Source organism: Mandrillus leucophaeus, unplaced genomic scaffold, assembly GCF_000951045.1.
Source record: "Mandrillus leucophaeus isolate KB7577 unplaced genomic scaffold, Mleu.le_1.0 Scaffold143, whole genome shotgun sequence".
NCBI lineage: Eukaryota > Metazoa > Chordata > Mammalia > Primates > Cercopithecidae > Mandrillus > Mandrillus leucophaeus.
In genome coordinates this window covers 5,475,834-5,498,359 of record NW_012101399.1, presented here as the reverse complement: position 1 = coordinate 5,498,359, position 22,526 = coordinate 5,475,834, and the positions used below count along the sequence as shown (strand labels likewise).

Genomic DNA, 22,526 nt, shown 5'->3' with positions numbered 1-22,526 from the left:
TAATATTCGATTATTTTGCACTTGTGTCTACTTTTTCATGACTAATTATTCTCTTAATATGCTAATAGACTTAATATTTTATTTAGAATTTTAAAAAATATTTATAAGATTAGTTCATAGTTTTTTGTGTGTGTCATTGTTATTACTTTTGCTGTAAATAATATACTTCCTTCATAGCAAAACTTTGAAAGTTTGCTGTCTCAGTGTTCAAGAAGAGATTTTAAAAGCATTAAAACCATCTGATTTCTTTTTAAGACCTTTTAGTTGTTTGAAAAAACTGTGAAAACACCTGGACTTACTGCTTTGAGAATCTAGCTGCATTACAAATTTCTGTGTCTTCTAAGAAAATCCATGTTCTAAGATTTTCTCTTTCTACCAGGGTTAGTCTTAGTAAATTACATTGTCTTAGAAAATTATTCATTTCATTTTGGTTTTCAAATTTATGAAGATACAATTGAATAAAGGGACCTCTTAATAATTGTTTTATGTTGTTTTATTTTCATGAGGCAATTTTCTCTTTATCATTTTTTGCTTTAGGTTAGATCTTTTGGTTGGGTTTTTATAGGACCATGTTTTGGATTTACATGTCATTTCCATTATATTTCAGTTTTCTTACTTTTCAACTTCTGTTTTTATCTTTATAATTTTTTCTTCTATTTACTTTCAGTTTATTTTGTTGATTATTTTTAACTTTTTGAGAAAGATGCTAAATGAACATACTTTTATTCTTTCTTTTTATTTATATAAGCATAGAACTATGATTTTTCATTAAAATTTTAAAAATAAAATGTTTCACTATGTTTTCAAGTAACGTTGGTGTATTAGAACTTCTTATGTTTAAAAAGATTTATATATTAGTTTTATCAATTATATTCCATATTCTGTTAAATTATGTTAACATTCTTTTACATTACTCATAGATCTATATTTGTTTAGACAGTTTCTATTAGTTCCACTAAAATGAGCAAAGATAAAATTGATGGTGTTTCTTTTTTCTTACATGCCCCTCAGGTTTTCTTCTAGCGTTCAATTTTAACAAGGAAATGTTCTTTTTAGCATTTATTTTTGTAGTGTTAAATGTGCCACTACTTTGTTCATGTGATTTGTCAGGTTTGAATGATATTTTCTGACTTTCACCCTTAAAGATGAGGAATTACCAAACTCGCTCTAGTTCATACGTTCTTTTGCCTCCCCCTTTCATTATATGTAAATTTTATAATTATTTCTGCATTGTCAGAAGCTATAATATTTACAATCCCATCTGTCACCCTAACTTACACTTTTGTTTTAGTCTTTTTCTAGAGTTAAATATAATAAATGCTCACATAAGTTCTTTGACAGTTTCCTCAATTAACTCTTGGTTGTCTTGCATTTAGCCGGTGGTAGTTTCCCTGGGAAATTTATAGAAACAATATCCCCAGAGAAATTTTTTTCTATAGCTTTTATATTTGAAGGAGAGAATGGATTTATATTTAACTTTAATTAACCATATTCTCTCCTTAATAAATATGTATATATTGCTCCACTGTCTTCTGACACTGGATACTGTGGAGAAATTTGTGACCAGTCTTAATAACTTCTCCCATTAGAAATAATCTGTTCTTATTTTTTGAAATTCTAAAGAAGTATTTATTTATCTTCAAAGTTTAATGACTTTAAATAAGTTACATATGTCTCTGTTAACTCTTTTGGGTCATTTTTTCAGACATGTGGTTGCCATTTAAATATTGAAATTAAAGTTTTATTTTACTTCACAAAATTTTTATTGTATTATGTTGTTATTTGTTCCACTCAATTGTATTATTTTTTTTCTTTGAGTACTCGTCTTTAGGATTATCCCTTACTTGTCTTCCACATCAATTATTTCTTAACTCTTTAAAAATTGTAATTCATTATTTTCCTATTCTCATGGCCCTTGCTTTATTTTGTGTAATATCAACACTCCTTGTGATCCCTCCTATTTCATCTTCATTTCCTTGTGATGACTTGATTTTCCACTTCTTTTCTGACCATTACTTTTTTCTGCTTTATAGCCTTCTTTCTTAAAGAGAATTACTTTATTAAGTTTTTTTTTTTATTCACGGTAAAATGATAGGTCAGAATTTTCACATGGTCTACAGTAATGTATTTTATGGTGTGTTCTTTATCTAGTAAATTTAGCTGAACTCAACCACTCTTTACCTTATGGCATCTGTGTATAATGCGATTGCCAGCTCCTAGACCAACTATTTGAAGGAGACTGTACATTTTGATATGTTTTCTGATATTTGCCACCATTGTTCCCATTTGCTCTTCACTTATCCCCACAGATTTAATTTTACTTTATTCCTGGGCTTCTTTGATGATTGCGTTTGCTTTGGGTAGCTCTTACATGTCTTGGTTTTAATTCTTTCTTTTATATATTTCTTATTACATTACTGAAAATTGAGTGTAGGTATTTATCCAAGGCACATTGCTTCTGTTCCAGAGGCAGAGAAGAGGTAAGTTGATATCTATTTCCATTTACATACTGTTGAAATCTTTATTGTATTTGCTGTTATTTGCAATGAAATTTTGAAAAAAAAAATAAAGCCTTGATACTGTCTTGACAATGATGAATCAGAAGTCTCATGACTGCTAACACAAATAACCTAAAGGTTTAATATTGCTCTTACTTAGTTTATTGAAACCTATAAACTTGTTTCCCTGACATGTATCTTTAAAATATGTACTCATACTGAAATACGTAATATCTGTTAAACACAGAAACTTTTTCTTCAAAGAAGTTTTAAAAGCTGTATATTATTTTTTCTCATGGAAATCTATTTCATTCTTTACCTAGCCAACATGAAAAGCATCCTACATTTAACAGCCAATGTAGGCCGGGCGCGGTGGCTCACACCTGTAATCCCAGCACTTTGGGAGGCCAAGGCAGGCGGATCACGAGGTCAGGAGATCGAGACTATCCTGGCTACTGTGAAACCCTGTCTCTACTGAAAATACAGAAAATCAGCTGGGCATGGTGGCGGGCCCTGTAGTCCCAGCTACTGGGGAGGCTGAGACAGGAGAATGGCGTGAACCCGGGAGGCTGAGCTTGTTGTGAGCCGAGATCCCGCCACTGCACTCCAGTCTGGGAGACAGCACAAGACTCCGTCTCAAAAAAAAAAAAAAAAAGAAGAGCCAATGTAATACAGGGTGCTGTGGCATTAAATTACATTAGGAATAAGTATTCCATTCACTAGGACAAAGTTGGCATCATTGAGGATAAATGTGTTTCCAGATCTTCTCTCAGGCATTAATGGACTTAAAGGGAAACTGAAAAATAACTTGGAGGCACTCATCATGCATATGGTAACAAATGACCATCTTAAGTGATTCAAGGAATTCTCAGATTAGACATCACCACTCAAAATTCAGCCCCAAATGCTTCAGATATTTAAGAAGACAGGAAATTACTGTCTGCTTCTATCTAACTTTAGATAAAGTGAGTGAGCAAAATCATTAATCATTAACCCCAAAAGCCACCGAAAAAGCTGTTTAATTATTCTCTTGGGTTGCTGAACGCTGAAAGTGAAAAACACTGCGACTATAAAGGTGAGTAACTGGATCAATTATGAGTTGGCCCTAAACATTCTTACCAAAATTTGTATTGCCACCTCCAGGTGTTTGTGAACAGACAGGACAGCATTCCCCAGGGGGCGTTACAGGGTCGGCACAGTCCAGCACATCCTGGCACTCTATCTTGTCACAGAGAATGGCTCCATTGTCACAGACACAGATCTGGCAAGGGGCAGGTTTCCAAATGTCCCTGTTTAAGTACATCTGGCCATTCTGAGTGCAGGCTATTTCTTCACCATATCCTTCTAAAATAAGAAGAAAAGAAAGAAGAGATTAGTAATCTGAAATTATGGAATTGGGAAAATATTTTAAAAGGTGAGCCATCTTGTGGATTCTAAAAAATTCTGGACTAAGAAGTAACCTTCCAAGGAGCCAAACACAGATGAACTGATTTCATTTTGTAACAAAATAATATGTAATTCACCATGAAATGATGATAATGTATCTTTGCATGATAGGGGAAGACATAAAAGTGATACAATGGAAGTATATTTTTTAACCAGATAATGCTTCCTTCAAGATTTTATTCTTGAAGGTATGAATGAGGAATGAGAGTATCAGTAAAGAGGAATAAAAGAGAACGATCTGAAAATGGGGAAAAAATGAATAATTCAAAGGAGAATATATAATTTGAATGTTTGGTGAACCCTATTATGACTTGCAACTCACTGGAAACTTTAGTAAATTCCACAACAGGAGACAGTACATTTTCATGTACCATAGAAAAAAACTGCAAAAAGGAAAAAGGTATATGTTTTTATTAAAATTATTTTTAAATGTACAGAAAAAAAGAATAACCATGTCCCATTTCATGGAGTAGAATTCCATTTGATATCCTAAATTAATGGTGTTTATTCAACCGTGGCAGAAATGCAAAACTTATGCAGGTAATGAGTTAATTATGTTTGCATCAAAATTAATTAAGGAAAATCATAGCCAAAATAATACAGTAAGTTAATATATATTTGCCTAGTGCTTTTCTACATTTACAATTAAGAAAGCTTGGGAAAATACACACACACATATATATATGTGTGTGTGTACATATATTGCACAAGAGCAGTTCTATTATACATTACTAATAAGTAAACACATATATTACATCATTAACTTTGTGACTTTATAACAATACTATAGAATTTTAAAACACAATGTGGATCAAATCATCCTTGCTTAAATACATCAAGAACTTCCCAACTACTTAAATTCAAAACTTCCTATAATTATAAAGGCTAAAGACCTTCTTTCCCGTTTCTTGCACAACTTGACCACTTTTGCCTAGCACTACCTCTCCTTCCTTCATCCCAGGACCACATGGCTATCTGTCATTACTTCAATGTCATCTCCCCACGAAATTCTTTTCTGACTACTCTGCAAAAATTAGACTTCCTCTTACCCAGTTGATATTTTTCAGAGACCTTTTCAAAGAACTCGTTCACTTGGCCATTCGTTCATTTATTCATTCATTCATTGTGTATTATATGCTAGGTAATTTAAGAGATACTAAAATGTGAACAAATAGGCAAAAATCACTGCCCTCAGGAAGTTTATTTGAATGAGTATTAATTTTTAATTTTTGTTTATTTTATCTCCCTCACTAGAGAAAAACTACATGAAAGTAAGGACTAGGTGTCTTGTTCATCACTATATTTCTTTTCTTTTCCTTTCTTTTTTTCTTTGAAATAACAAAATGGAGTTTTGTTCTTGTCACCCAGGCTGGAGTCCAATGGCGCGATCTCAGCTCACTGCAACCTCCACCTCCTGGGTTCAAGCAATTCTCCTGCCTCAGCTTCCCAAGTAGCTGGGATTACTGGCGCCCGACCATGTCCAGCGAATTTTTGTATTTTTAGTGGAGACGGGGTTTCACCATGTTTGCCAGGCTGGTCTCCTGACCTCAAGTGATCCGCCAGCCTCAGCCTCCCAAAGTGCTGGGATTACAGGTGTGAACCACTGTGCCTGGCCTCATCATTGTATTTCTAAAGCTTGATGCTATACCTTTCATAGAACTGCCATTTAATAAATACTTGTCTACTGGATGGATATAATGAATGAATCTAAACTATGGTAAACTAGTTTAATTGCACAGCATGAACTTTGTACTTCCTAAAAAGATGTTTTAATGTAGTTGTAATGTAGTTGTAAGAATGTAATGAAAGATATTATCATTTGACATATAAATATATTCAAATGATAATGCAAAGCTACATATGAAAATTATTTTAGTTTACAATACTGATATTAATCCAAAAATCTGCATTATATAGTTTTTATTTGTCAATTACAACTTTAAAAAGCTGGAATAAAAACATTTTTCTCACTGTCCTGTGGAATACTTTGCTTTATATATTTAGTCTTTCATCACAGATATTTGGCAAATGGAAAATTGCTCTCAGAGAGTAACACTACTATATGCTAATGGTTTGTGTGCTGTTTTATAAGATGAGGACTAAGTTTCTAACCTGTTTTATCTTCATTGAAAGACCTATATCACATAATACATATCCAATCAACAAAACAGTATTAGCTCTATATCCATAGTGCTATTATAGTCATTTAAAACCAAGGGGAACATAGAAATTATGTTTTAATATGCTTTTCTGGAAGATTATTTTGAAAAAATGAGAAATATATTCATCAAATAAAAAGTGTGACTTTTACATGAAATATCACTTTAACATAGTGTAATTCCATGATGAACATTTCCAGAGATACAACCTGTACAAAAATGGGCTTATGTCCATAGTTCACTGAACAATTTCGTTAAGTAGATAACTTAAGAGTAACTTTGCTCATTAAGTTTTATGATTGAGAAGGAAATATCCACTTACAAATGTTAAATGCTATTACCTGAAAATAAGATACTACTTCAATTAGTTTGTTTCTCTCATTACACACTCTTTGGTGGGGGTGCTGGGAGTTAAGTGCATAAGTGCCTAGTACTAATTGTGCAAAATATTGAAAGCATATGTGGCTGGGTGTAGTGGCTCACACCTACAATCCCAGCATGTTGGGAGGCCAAGGTGAGAGGATTGCTTGAGGCCAAGAGTTCAAGACCAGCCTGGGCAATACAGTGAGACACTCTCTCTGCAAAAATTTAAAAGTTAGCCAGGCATAGTGGCACATGCCTGTAGCTCCAGCTACTCTGAAGGTGAGGTAGGAAGATGATTTTAGCTCAGGAGTTCTAGGCTGCAATGAGCTATGGCCATGCTATGCTACTGCACTCCAGCTTGAGCAACAGAGTGAGACCCTGACTCACAGAAAGAAAAGAAGGAAGCATATGTGTTCCTTTCTGTCCTCAAAATATATATTATTGTGGAGTATTATATATATTAGATATGTTACACATATAACTATATCTATGTTTTATATATACAACATTGTGGAGTGCTCTTTGTTATATAATAAATGAATATAATTAACTTATTATATAATTGTAATTATATAATATGTTTATTGTACAAATCTTGAAGGAGCCAGAGAACAGGATAAGTTATCCCCTGAAGATTTATAAAATGAATTATTATAACAATATATGTTATTATTGGATAGACATTATATATGAGGATATATATTGCTGATGGAATAATTAGATTTTTGGAAGTAGAGAATATGAAAAACAAAAACCAGATGACATGTAATAATGTCAATTAAATATTAAAATACATGAGGGACTCTTCAAGAAGTAGCTTATCTTGTTCTTTGTGGCTCCTTTAGGGTTGGAATAAAAAGACACATTGTTTCAGTCTTGTGTTAACACCTAGAAGAGCAGTTTCTTTCTGAAAGTTTAAGACAACATAACTTCAACTCAAGGGGCAAAGAAGTAGGCCACTGGATTACTTTCTTTAAATGACAAAGTTAAAGGTTAGTTTTATACTCTGAGTCATCATGGGTTCCTTTCTCCTGAGAATTTATAATTAAATTTAAGATGATGTGGAAAGTTAGTTGGAATGCTTTTAAATAGCAAGGATATGAAAAACCACATTCACTGTTAAACCTTGTCTCCTCTTCACTCAAACAAGAATCCATGCACATCACAGAGGGCTCAAAAACTCAGTGAATTCTCATTGTTCATGTCTGAACGAAAGACATGTACAAAGAAACAGTGGGTAGAAAATACAGAGTGTCTTGCAGTTTTCACGGATCTACGTGGTAGTTGTACACCATATGATTAAGTTGTCCCTTCTGTTTCCTACACACTTAAACGAAAAGTAAAATAGAAAGCAAAATTGCAGCCAATTTGTTGAAAAATATTGCAGTAAAGTTGTCATAATAGAATTATTTTATAAATGACAATACAGTATAAAATAACAAACATTTTCAAATGACATTCTGAGAAATTCAATTCTGTCCTCCTGGTTTCCCTATCCAAATCATAAAATTAACCCAAGCTGACATCCAAAGCTTAGATTCAAGTCCCAGGACTAAAAAAAAACAAAAATAAATAAATGTTTCTTAAAATACCTGGATACTGGGGACGGTTAGGGGGTGGGGGTGGGGTTGGGAAAGGGAGAGCATTAGTAAAAATTAGAAAAAATAGCTAATGCATGCTGGGCTTAATACCTAGGTGATGGGTTGATAGGTGCAGCAAACCACCATGGCACACGTTTACCTACGTTAACAAACCTGCACATCTTGCCATGTACCCTGGAACTTAAAATAAAAATAAAATTTAAATTTAAAAGTTGGATAAACAAATATTTTTATATCATCTAAAAATGAACCCCAAAACTATCATTTTGCATTACTTGTATTTTTTGCTGTTTATGTTTAACTTTCCTAAAATTGATTAGGACTGGTAGAAATCTGATAATATCATCACTATTTTGTAATTTTCATGGTGTTTTAACTTCCAAAATTTTTATCTCCCAAGCTACAAGATTCTTTTACCCTCACCAACTGTTCCAATAAATTGAATCCATTGTGAAGTCATTCCCACAAAACTTCTGACACTGATGTATTACAGAGAAAAGATGTATTTTATCTGATGACATTTTATTTGACGTCAACCCAATTTCTCTGTTTCTCATATATCCTCATAGATTTATCTTCTCATAAATCTTAAGTGCTTTTAAATTTAGTTGTAAGAATTCAGTTCTTAATCACTAGATGGCAGACCAAATCCACCATCTTATTATAACAATTAGAAACTAAATTATCACAATTGCAGCTTGCCAACTATATGTTATGCCCTGCATCCACATTTTTTCATAAATTATACTTGTGGGAAAAAAAATGCCTGCATAGAAATGACCATACTGAAACCTTGAACTGGCCAAGAGAGATGATTGTATTTGCATATTAAATTATTGGAGTCTACTTAAAGGTTTTGAAAAACATATGAAATAAAAGTCCCTAAAATTATGTTAGACATTCTCTGGCCATTAACTAAAATTCTTCCACGCAGAAATAATATACAACACACACGTGTTACAAAAATTTTAAATCTCTTATTCAGACAAATGTTTGCGCTGATCATTTTTCCCTGTGAGCTGTGAGACTGTGAGTTCCTCGACAGCCAGAACTGTGTTTACCTCAGCGACGTTCACATTTAATGTCATACAATCCGTCTTTGATAAATGTGTGTGTAGCGTGGATGAATGCAGATGTGAATGAGGAAAGTAAGGAACTAGTACATTGATATGCCTATTATAAAGATAAGCGCTTTTAGCTCTCTTTCCTCCTTCCCTAATCTTTCCAGAGAGGATGTGCACTTAGGACCCCTTTTTTGAATGAAAGGGAATGGTCACTTGGTGGTTTTTACCAGGTGTGTCCCTGACATTCAGGCCTCTGTGTAACCAGAAAGGAAGAAGACTGTGTCAGTCACAAAAGTTCATATTTTAGAACCACCTTCAGCAAGCTATAGTAGCCCTTCAGCCTTCCTGACCCAGCTGATTTAGGTCCCTTTTGGGATTGTGAAGATCTGGGTTACCATTATTTAAAGTTTCTCTGACTGTAGAGGTCTTTGAGAGACTATAATCATGACACCATCAGCCGGTGGCCTCATGAAGTGGAGAGAGAATGCCTTGTGGGACAAAGGAGGAGGTAGTAAAGCAGCCCACGTGTCCGTCTGGATGCCACAGATGCTGCCTTTAGTAATGCACAGCAGAGCGTGGGCTGCTGGATGGGGTTCCAGAGAACCTACCAAGGAAATCCTTCCCTTCCTTCTGCTCTAGGGCACTGTTTATCATTAGAAGGGAAAGATGAAGAGGGACAGCATTCAGTTCCTTCTTTAGATCCTGCAGAGGAGATGCCCAAAATTCCACATTCCTCATTTTGTTTTCCTTAAAAATTTCCAAATTTTATTTTATTTTATTTTATTTTATTTTTTTTTGAGACGGAGTCTCGCTCTGTCGCCCAGGCTGGAGTGCAGTGGCGAGATCTCAGCTCACTGCAAGCTCCGCCTCCCGGGTTCACGCCATTCTCCTGCCTCAGCCTCCCTCCCGAGTAGCTGGGATTACAGGCGCCCGCCAACTCGCCCGGCTAGTTTTTTTGTATTTTTTAATAGAGACGGGGTTTCACTGTGTTAGCCAGGATGGTCTCGATCTCCTGACCTCGTGATCCGCCCATCTCGGCCTCCCAAAGTGCTGGGATTACAGGCTTGAGCCACCGCGCCCGGCCCCAAATTTTAAAAGTTAGATACATATGAAGCCACCAGGGATAACTGAGGGGGATCTATTCCATACTTTGACAATTTATTCTATCTCAGCCTCAAGATCTATGGGATGGTGGGAAGATAAGTATGTATGGGGCAGGCCTATGGGGTTTTACATCTTCTGTTCTTCAATTCACTACAAAGACTTTTACTTTCTAGTGAGCCCTGCAAGCTTAAATCTAGTTTTAGGATAGTTATCCAAATTATTATTTTTTCTGTGCCCTGCTCCTTTTTCCTTGTACCAACTGAACAAGAGTAGGCATTCAATAATTATTTGAGCTGAGTTAAATTTCTGTTCCACTAAGGACAATCATGTTTTATATTCTGAAGCAATATAATGACAATTGTTAAAATTTTCCTTGAAATCTGAAAAATTAAAAAGGAGACAACTCATAGAAAGCATTCATTTCAATGCGTTTCAGTGAGCATATGAATTTTTAAAATTAGATAAACTGTGAAGTTGGTTGGTTTCTACAGTGCAACCATTAAATGCTTTCCAATCTCATAAGCAAAGTTTTTCAGTTAACTAGTAAAACTGCTGTTTTTACTTTACTTAAAATGGAAAAAATAGAAAGGAAAAATTCTCATATTAGGTACTACTTAAGTTTTTTTCCATGTATCATTGGGAAATCTAAATGACTGTGGCCAAAATGTGAAACTAAAACTACACATACTGCACATGCAATGCTCATCTACAATTCTGTCTGGAAGAGCAGATTTCAGTCTGCTAATGCATTTGACATAGATTTTTTTTTTCTCCAAATACATACCTCAAACTACTAAATAGTTGCAAAACACCACAAAGAGAATTGAGCCAACTCTATAATCTATACACTAGAAATTTCAGCTGTAATTTTTATAGCCAACCTTAGTTCTAATCTTAAATATTAATCCTCAGTGAATAAGTTTGGTACAGAGCTATGCCAAATGTGTCTGCCTACCTAAATACATGAAAAATTTGTAATTGTTCTGAATGATGTCTACTTAATCTCTCCTAGCCTAATATTGCTTGAGATAAACAGGAGAACCAAAAATCTGCTTAGCTATTTCTCTTTCAAAGGAGAAGTAAATATTCAGTAATATATAATATCCACATTCCAGATTTCCTTCATCTCCTTCCAGTCTTAGCTCAAATGTTACCTACTCTGGACACTTTACCAAAAAAATTGCACATGACTACACACACATACAACCATAACACTCTCAATTCACCAATTCTTATTCTTTTTTTTTCTTTTAATGTAGTAGTTATCACTTTCAAGCCTACTATATATTGAATTTATTATGTTTATTGTTTGTCACCCCACGATAGAATTATAGCACTGTGAGAACAGATATAATTTATTTTGCTTCCTTTGTTGATATATCCTGATATCCTAGAATAGTGTCAGGATCACAGTAAATGCTCAAGAAGTATTTGTCGAATTAATTTGTTGAATATTAGTTGTTTGCTTAAGAAGCTTTATATGGTAAAGTCATTTTGTAATATTCTTTTTTATATAAAAAGGGACTTTTATATCTAAAGTCAATTGTAAGAATACCAAGTAAGAGATCTACGCCACATTGAATACAAAATGATATGCTTCAACCCTGGGCTATTACCTGATTTTTAGAGAAGCCCCATTTTAGCTGCTTATTTAAATGTGGGCCAAACCTACAAGGCTTTAAAATACCATGAATTATAGGAATATGATGTATTATCATTTATTCCAGACATTATACCCTAAGAAGAGCATATATTTTTACTCATTTTTGTAACCATAAATAATTATTGTGTTTTAAGAGAATATTCATTATTGTATACTCGATGAGTATAAAATTAAATATTTTACATAAAACATTTTAGAATCAATTTAACTCTGTATTTTATTATGTCTTTGCAGCTGCATTTTGCCTTCTTTTTCAATTTTCCCTGATACAGAAGAATATTTAGGGCCTCTAGAGAAAATCCAGACATTGTAGTCAGCTTATTTCTTCCAATTCATTCTTTATTCTCTGCTCTTGCCTTGAGCAAGTTGAAATTTCTTTTACAATCCATCAAACATTCCACAGTTCTCAATGGCTCTTTGATCCCATTCATTTCACTACCAAGGATTCTAAAATATTTTGAAGAAAATTTCTAAGAGGAATTTAAAGGGATGCCTCTTCCTGCATTACTCCCTCTGGAGCTCAGTTCTGGAGGCATGGGGTGAAGGGAGACTAGTGCTGTCATCCCAAAGGCCAATTTATCATTTTACCCTCTTGGAAATATCTAGTGACTTGAATTAGTATTCAGTTTTGTTCTGCTTTACATAGATTTAATTTACATCTATTTTGTAGCTATTAAAAAATAAGTGATTTTGCTGAAGAACAAAACTAAAACTAGATTTTACTCTTCTTTCTGGCATTCCTTTCCAAGTCACTTCCAGAACATGTAATAAAATCTTTAAATAAAATTGTAATTATTATTTCAGAACCTAAATTCATCTCTTAATCTTCATATTTAGTTTATCCCTTATAATGTGAATAATTGTATGGAAGCCAATTTATTTATTGCATGTTTAACATCAAAACTCAATATGCTCTGAATCTCAAAACCAGCCAAATGCCATAGTCATACTTGGTATGAGAAAGAGAAGTTGTTGCATTTACTGGAAAGTTATATCAATAACTTTTTAGATGCACAGCAAAGCTCATCATTGGGTAATTTCTCTACTTGTAGGGAGAACAAAAGACAAGAAAAGCAAACAGACAAGGAGGATGAAGAGAGGAATGAGGGAGAGGGGGAGAGGAAGGAGGAGGAGACAATCATCTTCTTTCCATATAACTTTACTACATCAAGAAGGAGGTTTTACAAATTTCTTTAGAAAATAACAGAATTAACCTGAAGATACTTCTTTATCCTATTAGGAAAAGTATAAAGAATGAATCCAAGGTTTTTCACCTACAAATCCATGTGCTTCTAAGGAGAAGTTGCTATTTTCCTTAACAAGTAAACATGGGCAAACTTTATTGGAATTTCAAAAGTTTTAGATTATGTCTTAATGTTATTCATCCTGCTTTTTTAAATTCTGAATTTTATCATTATTGTATAACTCACATTTTAATTTCTTTAAGCATGGTGACTATGAATAAAATATCTGTAAAGGAAAATAATACTCTTGTCATTTTCTTTAAATACCCGTGGAAAGATTTAAAGTCTCTAAAATCTTTCGATAATTTGCTTAATTCCAAGTAACTACAGAACACTTATTTCTTGCTAATACAGTCATTAGGACATGCTGAGGAGAAACTAGGAGTATAAAATTTAGTTTGGACAAAAGATTACGTTGTTTACTAGTCAACTGATTATTACTAAATTAATAAATGAAAAGTTTGCCTCAATTTTTCTACTTGTTAACATATAGAAAAAGATAAAATAGGAGCCATTACTTTTGGGTAAAAGAGATATTTAAAGGTGTCATAAATAAGTTTGCTTTAAAGTGTGGTCGAAATCTCATCCTAAATTTGTCAATCTGGAAAAAGGAATAGTGTCATTAGTTAATTCATTTAATCGACAGTTATTTATCTAGCAAATTAATAACAATTTTGTTAAATACTTGTTTAGTACAAAAGCAAACTTTGGATCAGAGAATGAGACATTTTGAGTTCAACTTCTTTGCCAAAAACAACCAAAATATACAGAAGTTGTAAAAGATAATGAATTTTTTGTAGAATAATTTTGCTCATATGTATATTTCACTAGTGCATTCTGGAAAAATTACATATACACTGAAACTTCATAAACTCATTCTATTTTCTCATTTCTCTAACCTATATGTATCCTGGGGCTTTTTGAATTATTGGTCCTTATCTTGGAAATCTTCCTCTGTGTTTTGAGAGGTTTTTGTCTAATGCTGTTTATTTTCATTAATTACAACTAAGTCTGGGGAACATCAACCTGAGGATTTCCTAGAATCCAAAACAAAAACAACCTTCAATCATTATGGAAATATAAAATTCTCTTTATAAAAGCAAACTTCAAATTAGCAAGGGTGAACAGAATACAGAATAACATTACATTCTCTTATGAGTATATCACCTATTGACTCTCCTTTGGTGTCCTATTTGATAATGAAATATATTTTAAACCCTTAGACAGCAAGACAGTCTGGATACATAGCAGAGAGAAAGTGGAAACCCATAAACGCAAATCATTCAATGATCCCTAAGAATATACCAGCCATAATAATGGCTAAGGCCACAGTTCTGAGATCCCCTGTGTGAGTTTCAGTCCTCCCTGTATGTTTTAGTCTTCCAACACCTTTGGCATTAAGAATGTGTTCAAATCATAAAATAAATACATTTATTCTTGAAGCAAACATCAAAATAACATAATGTATGAACTTTGATAACATGTTTATTTATTCAACAAATATTTATCTGTTATTTTGCCAAGCACTGGGAATACAGTTAAAGTAATGAATTCCTCCCTACCTTTAAGGAGTTTACAGACTACTGAGAGAACCAGTGCAGTAACAGATTATTAGAACATAATTCTTTAAACATAAATTTATAGGCAAACCTTGGTTGTTGTGGGAACACGTAGGAAGGGCATATCATCTATGCTGGAGGTCAGAGAAGTCAAAAGAGTTCTAGGATTTGAGTTCTTTACCTTCCTTAATTCCTTTCTTTAATTTATTGTTTTGAGGGTTGCTTTTTTTTTTAAGTGAGAAAATTAAAATCCAAAGCAGTTTCTTCCAAAAATTCATTTCCAAGGTATATAATATTATTACCCCTGGCTCCTTGCTGGTAATTCGCAATAGATTCCTTCTCTCTACCAACTGACCAGGATGGATCTGAAGGAGCCCAGGTACTCCCTCTCAACCATGACTCTGATTTTAACTTCTTTACCATCTCTTCCTTTGCCTGAGGGTAAAACAACAGCATTCTTGTTTCTAAACCAACCGGTATGTCCATGAGAGGGTGCCTTGGAGGAGGGGTGGGACTCTTGTGGTGGTGCGGGCCAGCAGTCCAGAAGCCAAGACAGTGATGCACAGCAACATGGCAGGAACCATTTGTTGCCGATGACTAACTAACTCTAGCCACACTGGGACAAACTATAAAAGCATTTTTCTAGGTCCAATTCCATAGTCTTTCTTCAATTGTAGACACAGAATTCTGGATTATTGTGTTTTGACATTTTAGGAAGTAAAAAAAAAAATAGTATAATGTCTAGTTTGAAAGAAGCTGACTTTTGTAATTTAGAAAACACTGTGAAGTAAGATATTAAATACCCATACTAAAAGTTTATTTTATTTATACTTAGCACATCCACTTATACTCATTTTCGTAGATTACTTAAGTATTTATTGAGTCTACTTACTATATGCCTGACTCTATCCCATGGAGGAAAGACACAAAAGTTAAAGACACACAAGCTACTCTAGAGGAGCTTAGAGGAAAGTTTATAAAATCACACTTTTAACAAATATTTACTAAGAACATTCAAAATGTAAAGTATCTTCCATCTAGTTGTTTCTTCAATGACCACATAGTTTATATAAGATACTAGGTATGAGAATTACAAATAAGAAATCTGAAAAGATGATATCACTATAAGCTGAAATTATCTGAGGAGGGGTGAGTAGAAGTGGGTTCTTAAGCAGGCCTTGAAAAATGGAAGGTATTTGAGATTGTGGGAGTAAGGAAAACTCTGCCTGGAAAAAAGGCAGGGAACCACCTAAAACAGGAATAGAGAGGGGGGAAAACATGTCATATACGTAGCATCAGGAGGCGATGGTTTAATTTATCGAAAAAAGGAGGTGATGAGAATACTTGGTACAAGTGATACCTCTTCCACTAGGAAAGGTTTAACGACATGCCCACATGGAATTTGGTCATTCTCTTCTCTTACCCTCATCTCACCTTATTCATACACCTGGCAAATACCTGCAACATTCTATTACACTTAATTGGTTTGTTTGCATGTAAACTCTACTGGGCTGTACATTTCTTGAGAATGAAAAACATTTAATTTCTCTCTATATCATGAGTCTATTAAAGTGCCTGATACATGGAAAACATCCAATAAATGCTTGCTGAATAAATGAATAAAGGTAATAAATAAAAGAATGTATAAGAAGCTTTCAGAAATATTAATGTAACTACATAATTAAAGATAAATCAGAAATAAATGAGACCAAAGGCCACGAGTGGAAAATGTCATACTGGAGTTGGGAGAAACAGTAGTTACGAAAAGAGAGAGGTAAAGCCAGGAGACACTAGGTAGAAAAATATGAAGGGTTTGATGAAGTTTGGGTGGGATAAAGTATTTAATTTTTTTTTTTTTTGAAACAGAGTTTTGCTCTTGTTGCCCAGGCTGGAGTGCAATGCCATGATCTTGGCTCACCGCAACCTCTGCCTCCCAGGTTCAAGTGATTCTCCTACTTCAGCCTTCTGAGTAGCTGGGACTAAAGGCATGTGTCATCACGCATAGCTAATTTTGTATTTTCAGTAGAGACAAGATTTCATCGGTTGGTCAGGTTGGTCTCGAACTGCTGACCTCAAGTGATCCACCCACCTCGGCCTCCCAGAGTGCTGGGATTATAGGTGTGAGCCACTGTGCCAGGCCTAAAAATTTTTAAAGATAATTTCAGAGTCTGATAAATGAATGGAGGAAGAAATACCTACTGGGTACTTTGGGTTAAATTGTGTCCCGCTAAAAGATACACTGAATTGCTAATCCTCTGTACTTCAGAATGTGACATTATTTGAAAATAAGGTCATTGAAGGTGACCTAATTAGTTAAGATGAAGTCATACTGGAATATGATGGGCCCTTAATCCAATATGACTAGTGTCCTTATAAGGAGGGAAGAGGGGAAGAGACACAGAAACTGAGACACTCATTTCTGTTGTCAAAAGCCACCCAGTTTGTGGTACCTTGTTATCAAGCAGCCCTAGGAAAGTAACACAGGTGTATGGTCTAGACATTGAATGAACTAAAAGTTTTGGAGAGATAAACAAATTTTATTTTAAAAATTCTAAACTCTATGTAAAGCATGTTGGAGTGAATCTCAGGGAAGAATAACCCAGTAGAAATATTAATGGCAGCTATAATTGTGTTCTAAGAGTTATGCTAAGTGCCTGATAAAAATTTTCCAGGTAGTCCTAACAATCATCCTGGTAGAGGCTTGGAGTCAATCATGATCACAAAGCTAGTGAGTGGCAGAGCCAACATTTAAACAAATATACACCCGTAACTATTATATATTGTGTTAGACAACCAGACTGCTATGTTAGAGAAGAGATAAGGGGATGGCACATTTACATGTACAAAAGTCTTAAGTCACACTCTAAATGTGGATTTTGAATAAGAGAGTGGTAAAGTGACAAATAGAGCTCCTATGAAGAATGAAGAGCAATAGAAGCCTGGGTTAAAGAAAAAACAGGTAAAGCATGGTTTACCTTAGAGATGAGAAAAGGAAGTGACTAAGAAGGGTGTTTTAAAAGCAAATGTGTTAGAACGAAAAGCAATTAAAATATACTAAGATTGTGAACCCCATTCTTTCTATTCATTTCCCAACTCTAAATGGTGGAAATTTCATTTCCTGGTGCTCTGCCTGTGTAGTCACCAAATGTTACCATCCTAATATCCGGTGAAATTTCCCCTAGCTTTCCTGAGGCCTCACAGGATATTGATGGGGGAAAGACTATCTCCGTGACATGAATAAGTCTTTCAGTTATTTTAATGAGTAGGGTTAGTAAATGATTGCATACCAACTATTATTTAGTTCTTTTTAGATTAGTTTATAGGGCGCAGGAAATGAAATTTTTCCCCAGAATATTCAGCTTGCATTATATAAACACGACTCCCTTCAGCAAACAGAATGCACTATGCTTGCTATTTCATTTAAACTAAACAGGGGATGATAAAAAAGTCATTGAGGAAAAGTTCAATAAAATTCAACATTATAAAATACAATTTAAATAAAACTATCAACTGTCACTTTTTAAATTACATTACATTCATGTTTTCATTTTCTTTAATTTTTCTGAAGTCTGAACTAGTATTTTAAAAAGTTCTTAACTGTGTTTTCCTTTGTTTTATTTTTTTAATTTAATCTTTGCTATAGATTTGAAAATGGAATCTTCCTTCCAGGACCAACTTATAACTTCAATTTTTTCCTGTTTAGTAACTGTCAGGTTAGTCACAATAGATTTGACTGGCAATAAGGATTAGAAATAAAAGCAAATAATGAAACAAATGTAATTGCTCAGTTTGTTTTATAGTGATAAAAGCATATGATCTAATAAAAAATTCTAAATATGATTCATTTGCATACTGATTTAATGGAAGATAACTGAGTGAATCTCGATATTCTTATGATGTTAATGGAATAGCAATGACTAAAAATTATTTAATGGAATTTTACGGTCTAAATATCAAGTATAAAGAATTATGGGATTTATCATGAACTCAACCAAACTTTTCATGACTGGACCACACTATCAAATGAGATGACAAGATGTGCTAGATACAAAAAGAAGCTCAAGGTATGTATCCACCAACAGAAACCTCTCTGATGTTGCAGAGGTTCAACCATAAGGGAATAAGGCCATTCACAGTATCTGAATTGGTAAATAGAACAGTTAAGTCGATTTAGAGGCATTATTCTATGTCCAGTTACATTTACCAATGACTTCCCTGAGAGTTGGGAATTCTAAGGCATAGACAAAATTATTCTGCATATCCACACCAAATTGCACATACAGCAGTATTCACATACAGTTGACTCTTGAGCAACACGGGTTTGAACTGCATGGGTCCACTTATAAGGAGATTTCCTTCCACCTCTGCCACCCCTAGACAAACCCCTTCTCTTCCTCCTCCTTTTCAGCCTACTCAAAGTGAAGACAATAAGAATGACTACATTTATGATGATCCACATCCACTTAATAAATCATAAATATATTTTCCCTTCCTTACGGTTTTCTTAAGAACACCTTCCTTTTTCTAGCTTCATTTATTATAAGAATACAGTATATAATACAAACAACATATAAAATACATGATAATCATCTGTTTATGTTATAGGTAAGGTTTCCAGTCAACAGTCGGCTATTAGTAGTTAATTTTGGGGGGAGTTAAAAAGTTGTATGTGGATTTTCAACTGCACAAGCACCCATAACTCCCATATTGTTTGAGAGATGACTGTATGCAACATGATTCTTCCACATCTCATAAAATTAAAAGAAAGTTGCTTATTTCTTATGGGACCCAGGCTTTGGATTCCTTTAACTATAGATGGATAGGTGAAGAGTTTAGTCAAAACTTACAGGAATATGAAATCTGCAATGATAACCCTCTCCCAGCCATGACTTTACACTACTTTATACCAGCCTATACATGATAAATTACCAACTCCACTACATATGTTCTAAAGTTTTCAGAAATTTAAAAATTGATTTTTATACAGGAACTATGTTATACTTAAATTTATTGGAGATTAATTTCACTTAACAATCATTCACCTTGTTCATCTTAAGACTTACATATTAGAAATATTAGTAAAGAAAAAAACAATATGATGAAAAAGTAGCAAAATGTATATTACCTAAAAGTCAGTATATGTGGATTCTTTCCAATGGTAATATTTGTGTGATGAGAAGAGTTTATGGAAAATTTCTTTAGGTTATGATTATTAAACCCACAGTAATATTTTTATTTTAAAATGTTAATATCTAGTGTTTATTACCAAAAGAATTTATTTCTCTTTCTTAAAGTTATTTAAAAATAAGATTTTTTACTTCTTTTCATAGTGCTAAACAAGAATAAATTTCAAGAAAAGTGACATGGCACTTAGAAGTGGAACATTCTGCAGAATTTCTTAAGAGGAAAGAGGAAATCAGCTCTTTGGCTTCTAAAACTCAGGAAGAATAAATTAAGTTTTTTAGTAAAGCATGTAAGTCAAATCTAATTTCCCCTACAGAGGTAGCATTATAATAATAAAATGCATTCCAAACCAAGGGACTAATAACAACGTAACAAAAAGTGGCCACATTTAGTAAATGAAATATATGCAGTCCAGTGTGCCATGTAGGGGATTTGAAGTGGTCTTGGCAGGGTGAGGAAACAGACTGGGGTCTCCAAAGAAATATCCACAGAAATACTGCACTGCATGGAATGCTAAAGCCATGAGCAGAGACAATAGTTTTCCGTCCAACAAATACTGAGTACCTATTATGTGCCATTTATTCTTTAGGTGTCAAAACTGAACAAAACAAAAGACACCCTTCTAACTCCAAGTAGCTATATCCTAATGAGGAAGACAATCAGATAACCAAGCAACTAAAGTACATAACGATAAGCAACTTACAGAAAGAAATACAGAGTGCTAAGGGAGTGTGTACAAGCATTGCTTAGCCATTGTAGGGGGATTGGGATACCTTTTCTGGTGGAAGTGATGTATGAACTGAGAATTGAGAAAGAAGTAGAATTTATCCAGGAACCATTTGTAATTCAATACAGTTAAAAGGGAAAGACAAGAAAAAAAAAAAAAAAAAAAAGGAAAGCAAACTTGAGTGGTTAAAAAAGGGACAAGGTTGGAAAAAATGGCAGCATCAGGTGTCTGGAACACAGATTTCTGATGGCCTTCTGTCTTCTTTCTTTGGCTCCATCTTCAGAGTGAGTAGGATCTTGCCAACCCAAATCAAAAGAATGAGAAATGGAGGAAGAGAAAGCAAATTTGCAGCTCTAACTAATAGCTTTTCAGATGTATTTTGGCTGTTAATCTACTCACTGGAAACCCTTAAGAGGCAAAACGATGCAGGAGGAATGGAAATTGAGGAGTTCAGAAAACCTAGGCTTTTTTATTTTGCTTTTTCCTACAAACAATGAAAAGTACTTGCTATGTAACGTTTGACAAATTATAAGTTTTTTGATTGTCATTTATTTTCATCTAAAAAATAGGGATAATATAACCCTTCCCAAGGCTGTTCTGAGAATCAAATAGATGTGAGAGTGCTTTGAAAAATAAGTATGTGTTATTTAGACACAAACCATTATTATTTAGCACAGAGGTTCCCAGATTTCTCTTGCCTGATTCAAATCCATTTACATGTATATTAAATGTAGAGTCATGCTCACCTCTCTCCTCCTTATAGGGCCTAACAGAATCTGGAGTAGGATGAAGCTGGAGAGAAGAATCTACATTATATTGACAAAAATCCATTTATACAGGGCTATGATCACAGTGAAGGAGTGCTGCTTCTCCTACAAAATGCCCTGAGGTCAAGTCTGTCTATATCAATAAGGTCATAAAACAGAAGTGCACTCAGATTTCAAGAATAGAAATGGTAAGAGTAGGAAAGAGAGGAAAGTGACTTCTGCTGGGCAAGATAAATTTTTTCTGAGTAAGCATATGATACTGCACAAAGCCACTGCAGTAATTAGTTGGGCCTATTAATGCCACAGTGCCTGATCTAGCTGCCCACAGCAATACACCTGTATTTAATGGAATCACAGCTGGAACGCTTTTGAAGCTAATTATAGGGCACCTTGACAAGAGGCATTTTAAGCCATTGAAGTATGTTTTGTGACTTCTGCCAATATAACCCATACATACCTTGCTAGTTATGTTTGTAAAAAGTAGGTGGCATTTTACTTGCAGAACTGGGAGGCAAATCCTAGTAATTATCTTTCCAAGCCATCCAAAGCTTCAGGTTATTTTTGTGACTATATATTTATGATCTTTCAGTTCTTCCGTAATTCAAATATTTTATCCAAAATCAGTTCCATAAAAATTATATGTAGTTTGTGATTTTAAATGCTGCGTAACCCTCATATTGAAGAGTTTTTTTTTTTTTTTTTCCTTTTTAATTTCAGTCTTGATTTTCTTTTAAGTTGGTGCTCCTCAAACCTGGCATTGCATCAGCATCATTCAGAGAATTTTTTAAAATACTGATTCCTAGACCCTACTTCTGGTGACTCTGATTTTGTTTTGAAACTGGAAACCTGTATTGTTTAGAAGCATCTCTAGTATTTTGATGCCAGATTCAGAAATAATTACTATCTTCCTCACAATAAGCACTCCAATGATGTGCAACAAGAAAAATGTTGTTCTTTAGAATGATCATCCCCATTTGGGACCTTTCCTTCCTTATGTCCAGTTGTTAGAGAAGACTATATCTTCTGCTTCTTCCTTATAATAACAGAGAAAAGCTAAATGGCACTTGCTTCCTTAGGAAAGTTTATCACCGAAAACTACCACAATCCTGAAATCTCTCTCAATAATCATCTTTTGTAAGGCGTAAAC

At 34.0% G+C, this 22,526-nt stretch overlaps 1 protein-coding gene across 1 annotated transcript in view; it reads right to left on the bottom strand.

Annotated features, from left to right (window-relative positions):
- The window catches only part of COL5A2 (collagen, type V, alpha 2), a 156,133-nt gene that overhangs the window by 82,037 nt on the left and 51,570 nt on the right, over positions 1 to 22,526 (bottom strand). The window contains exon 2 of the mRNA XM_011974261.1: positions 3,618 to 3,842. Coding sequence (XP_011829651.1) covers positions 3,618 to 3,842 — 225 coding nt within the window. The remainder of the gene's footprint in view (positions 1 to 3,617; positions 3,843 to 22,526) is intronic.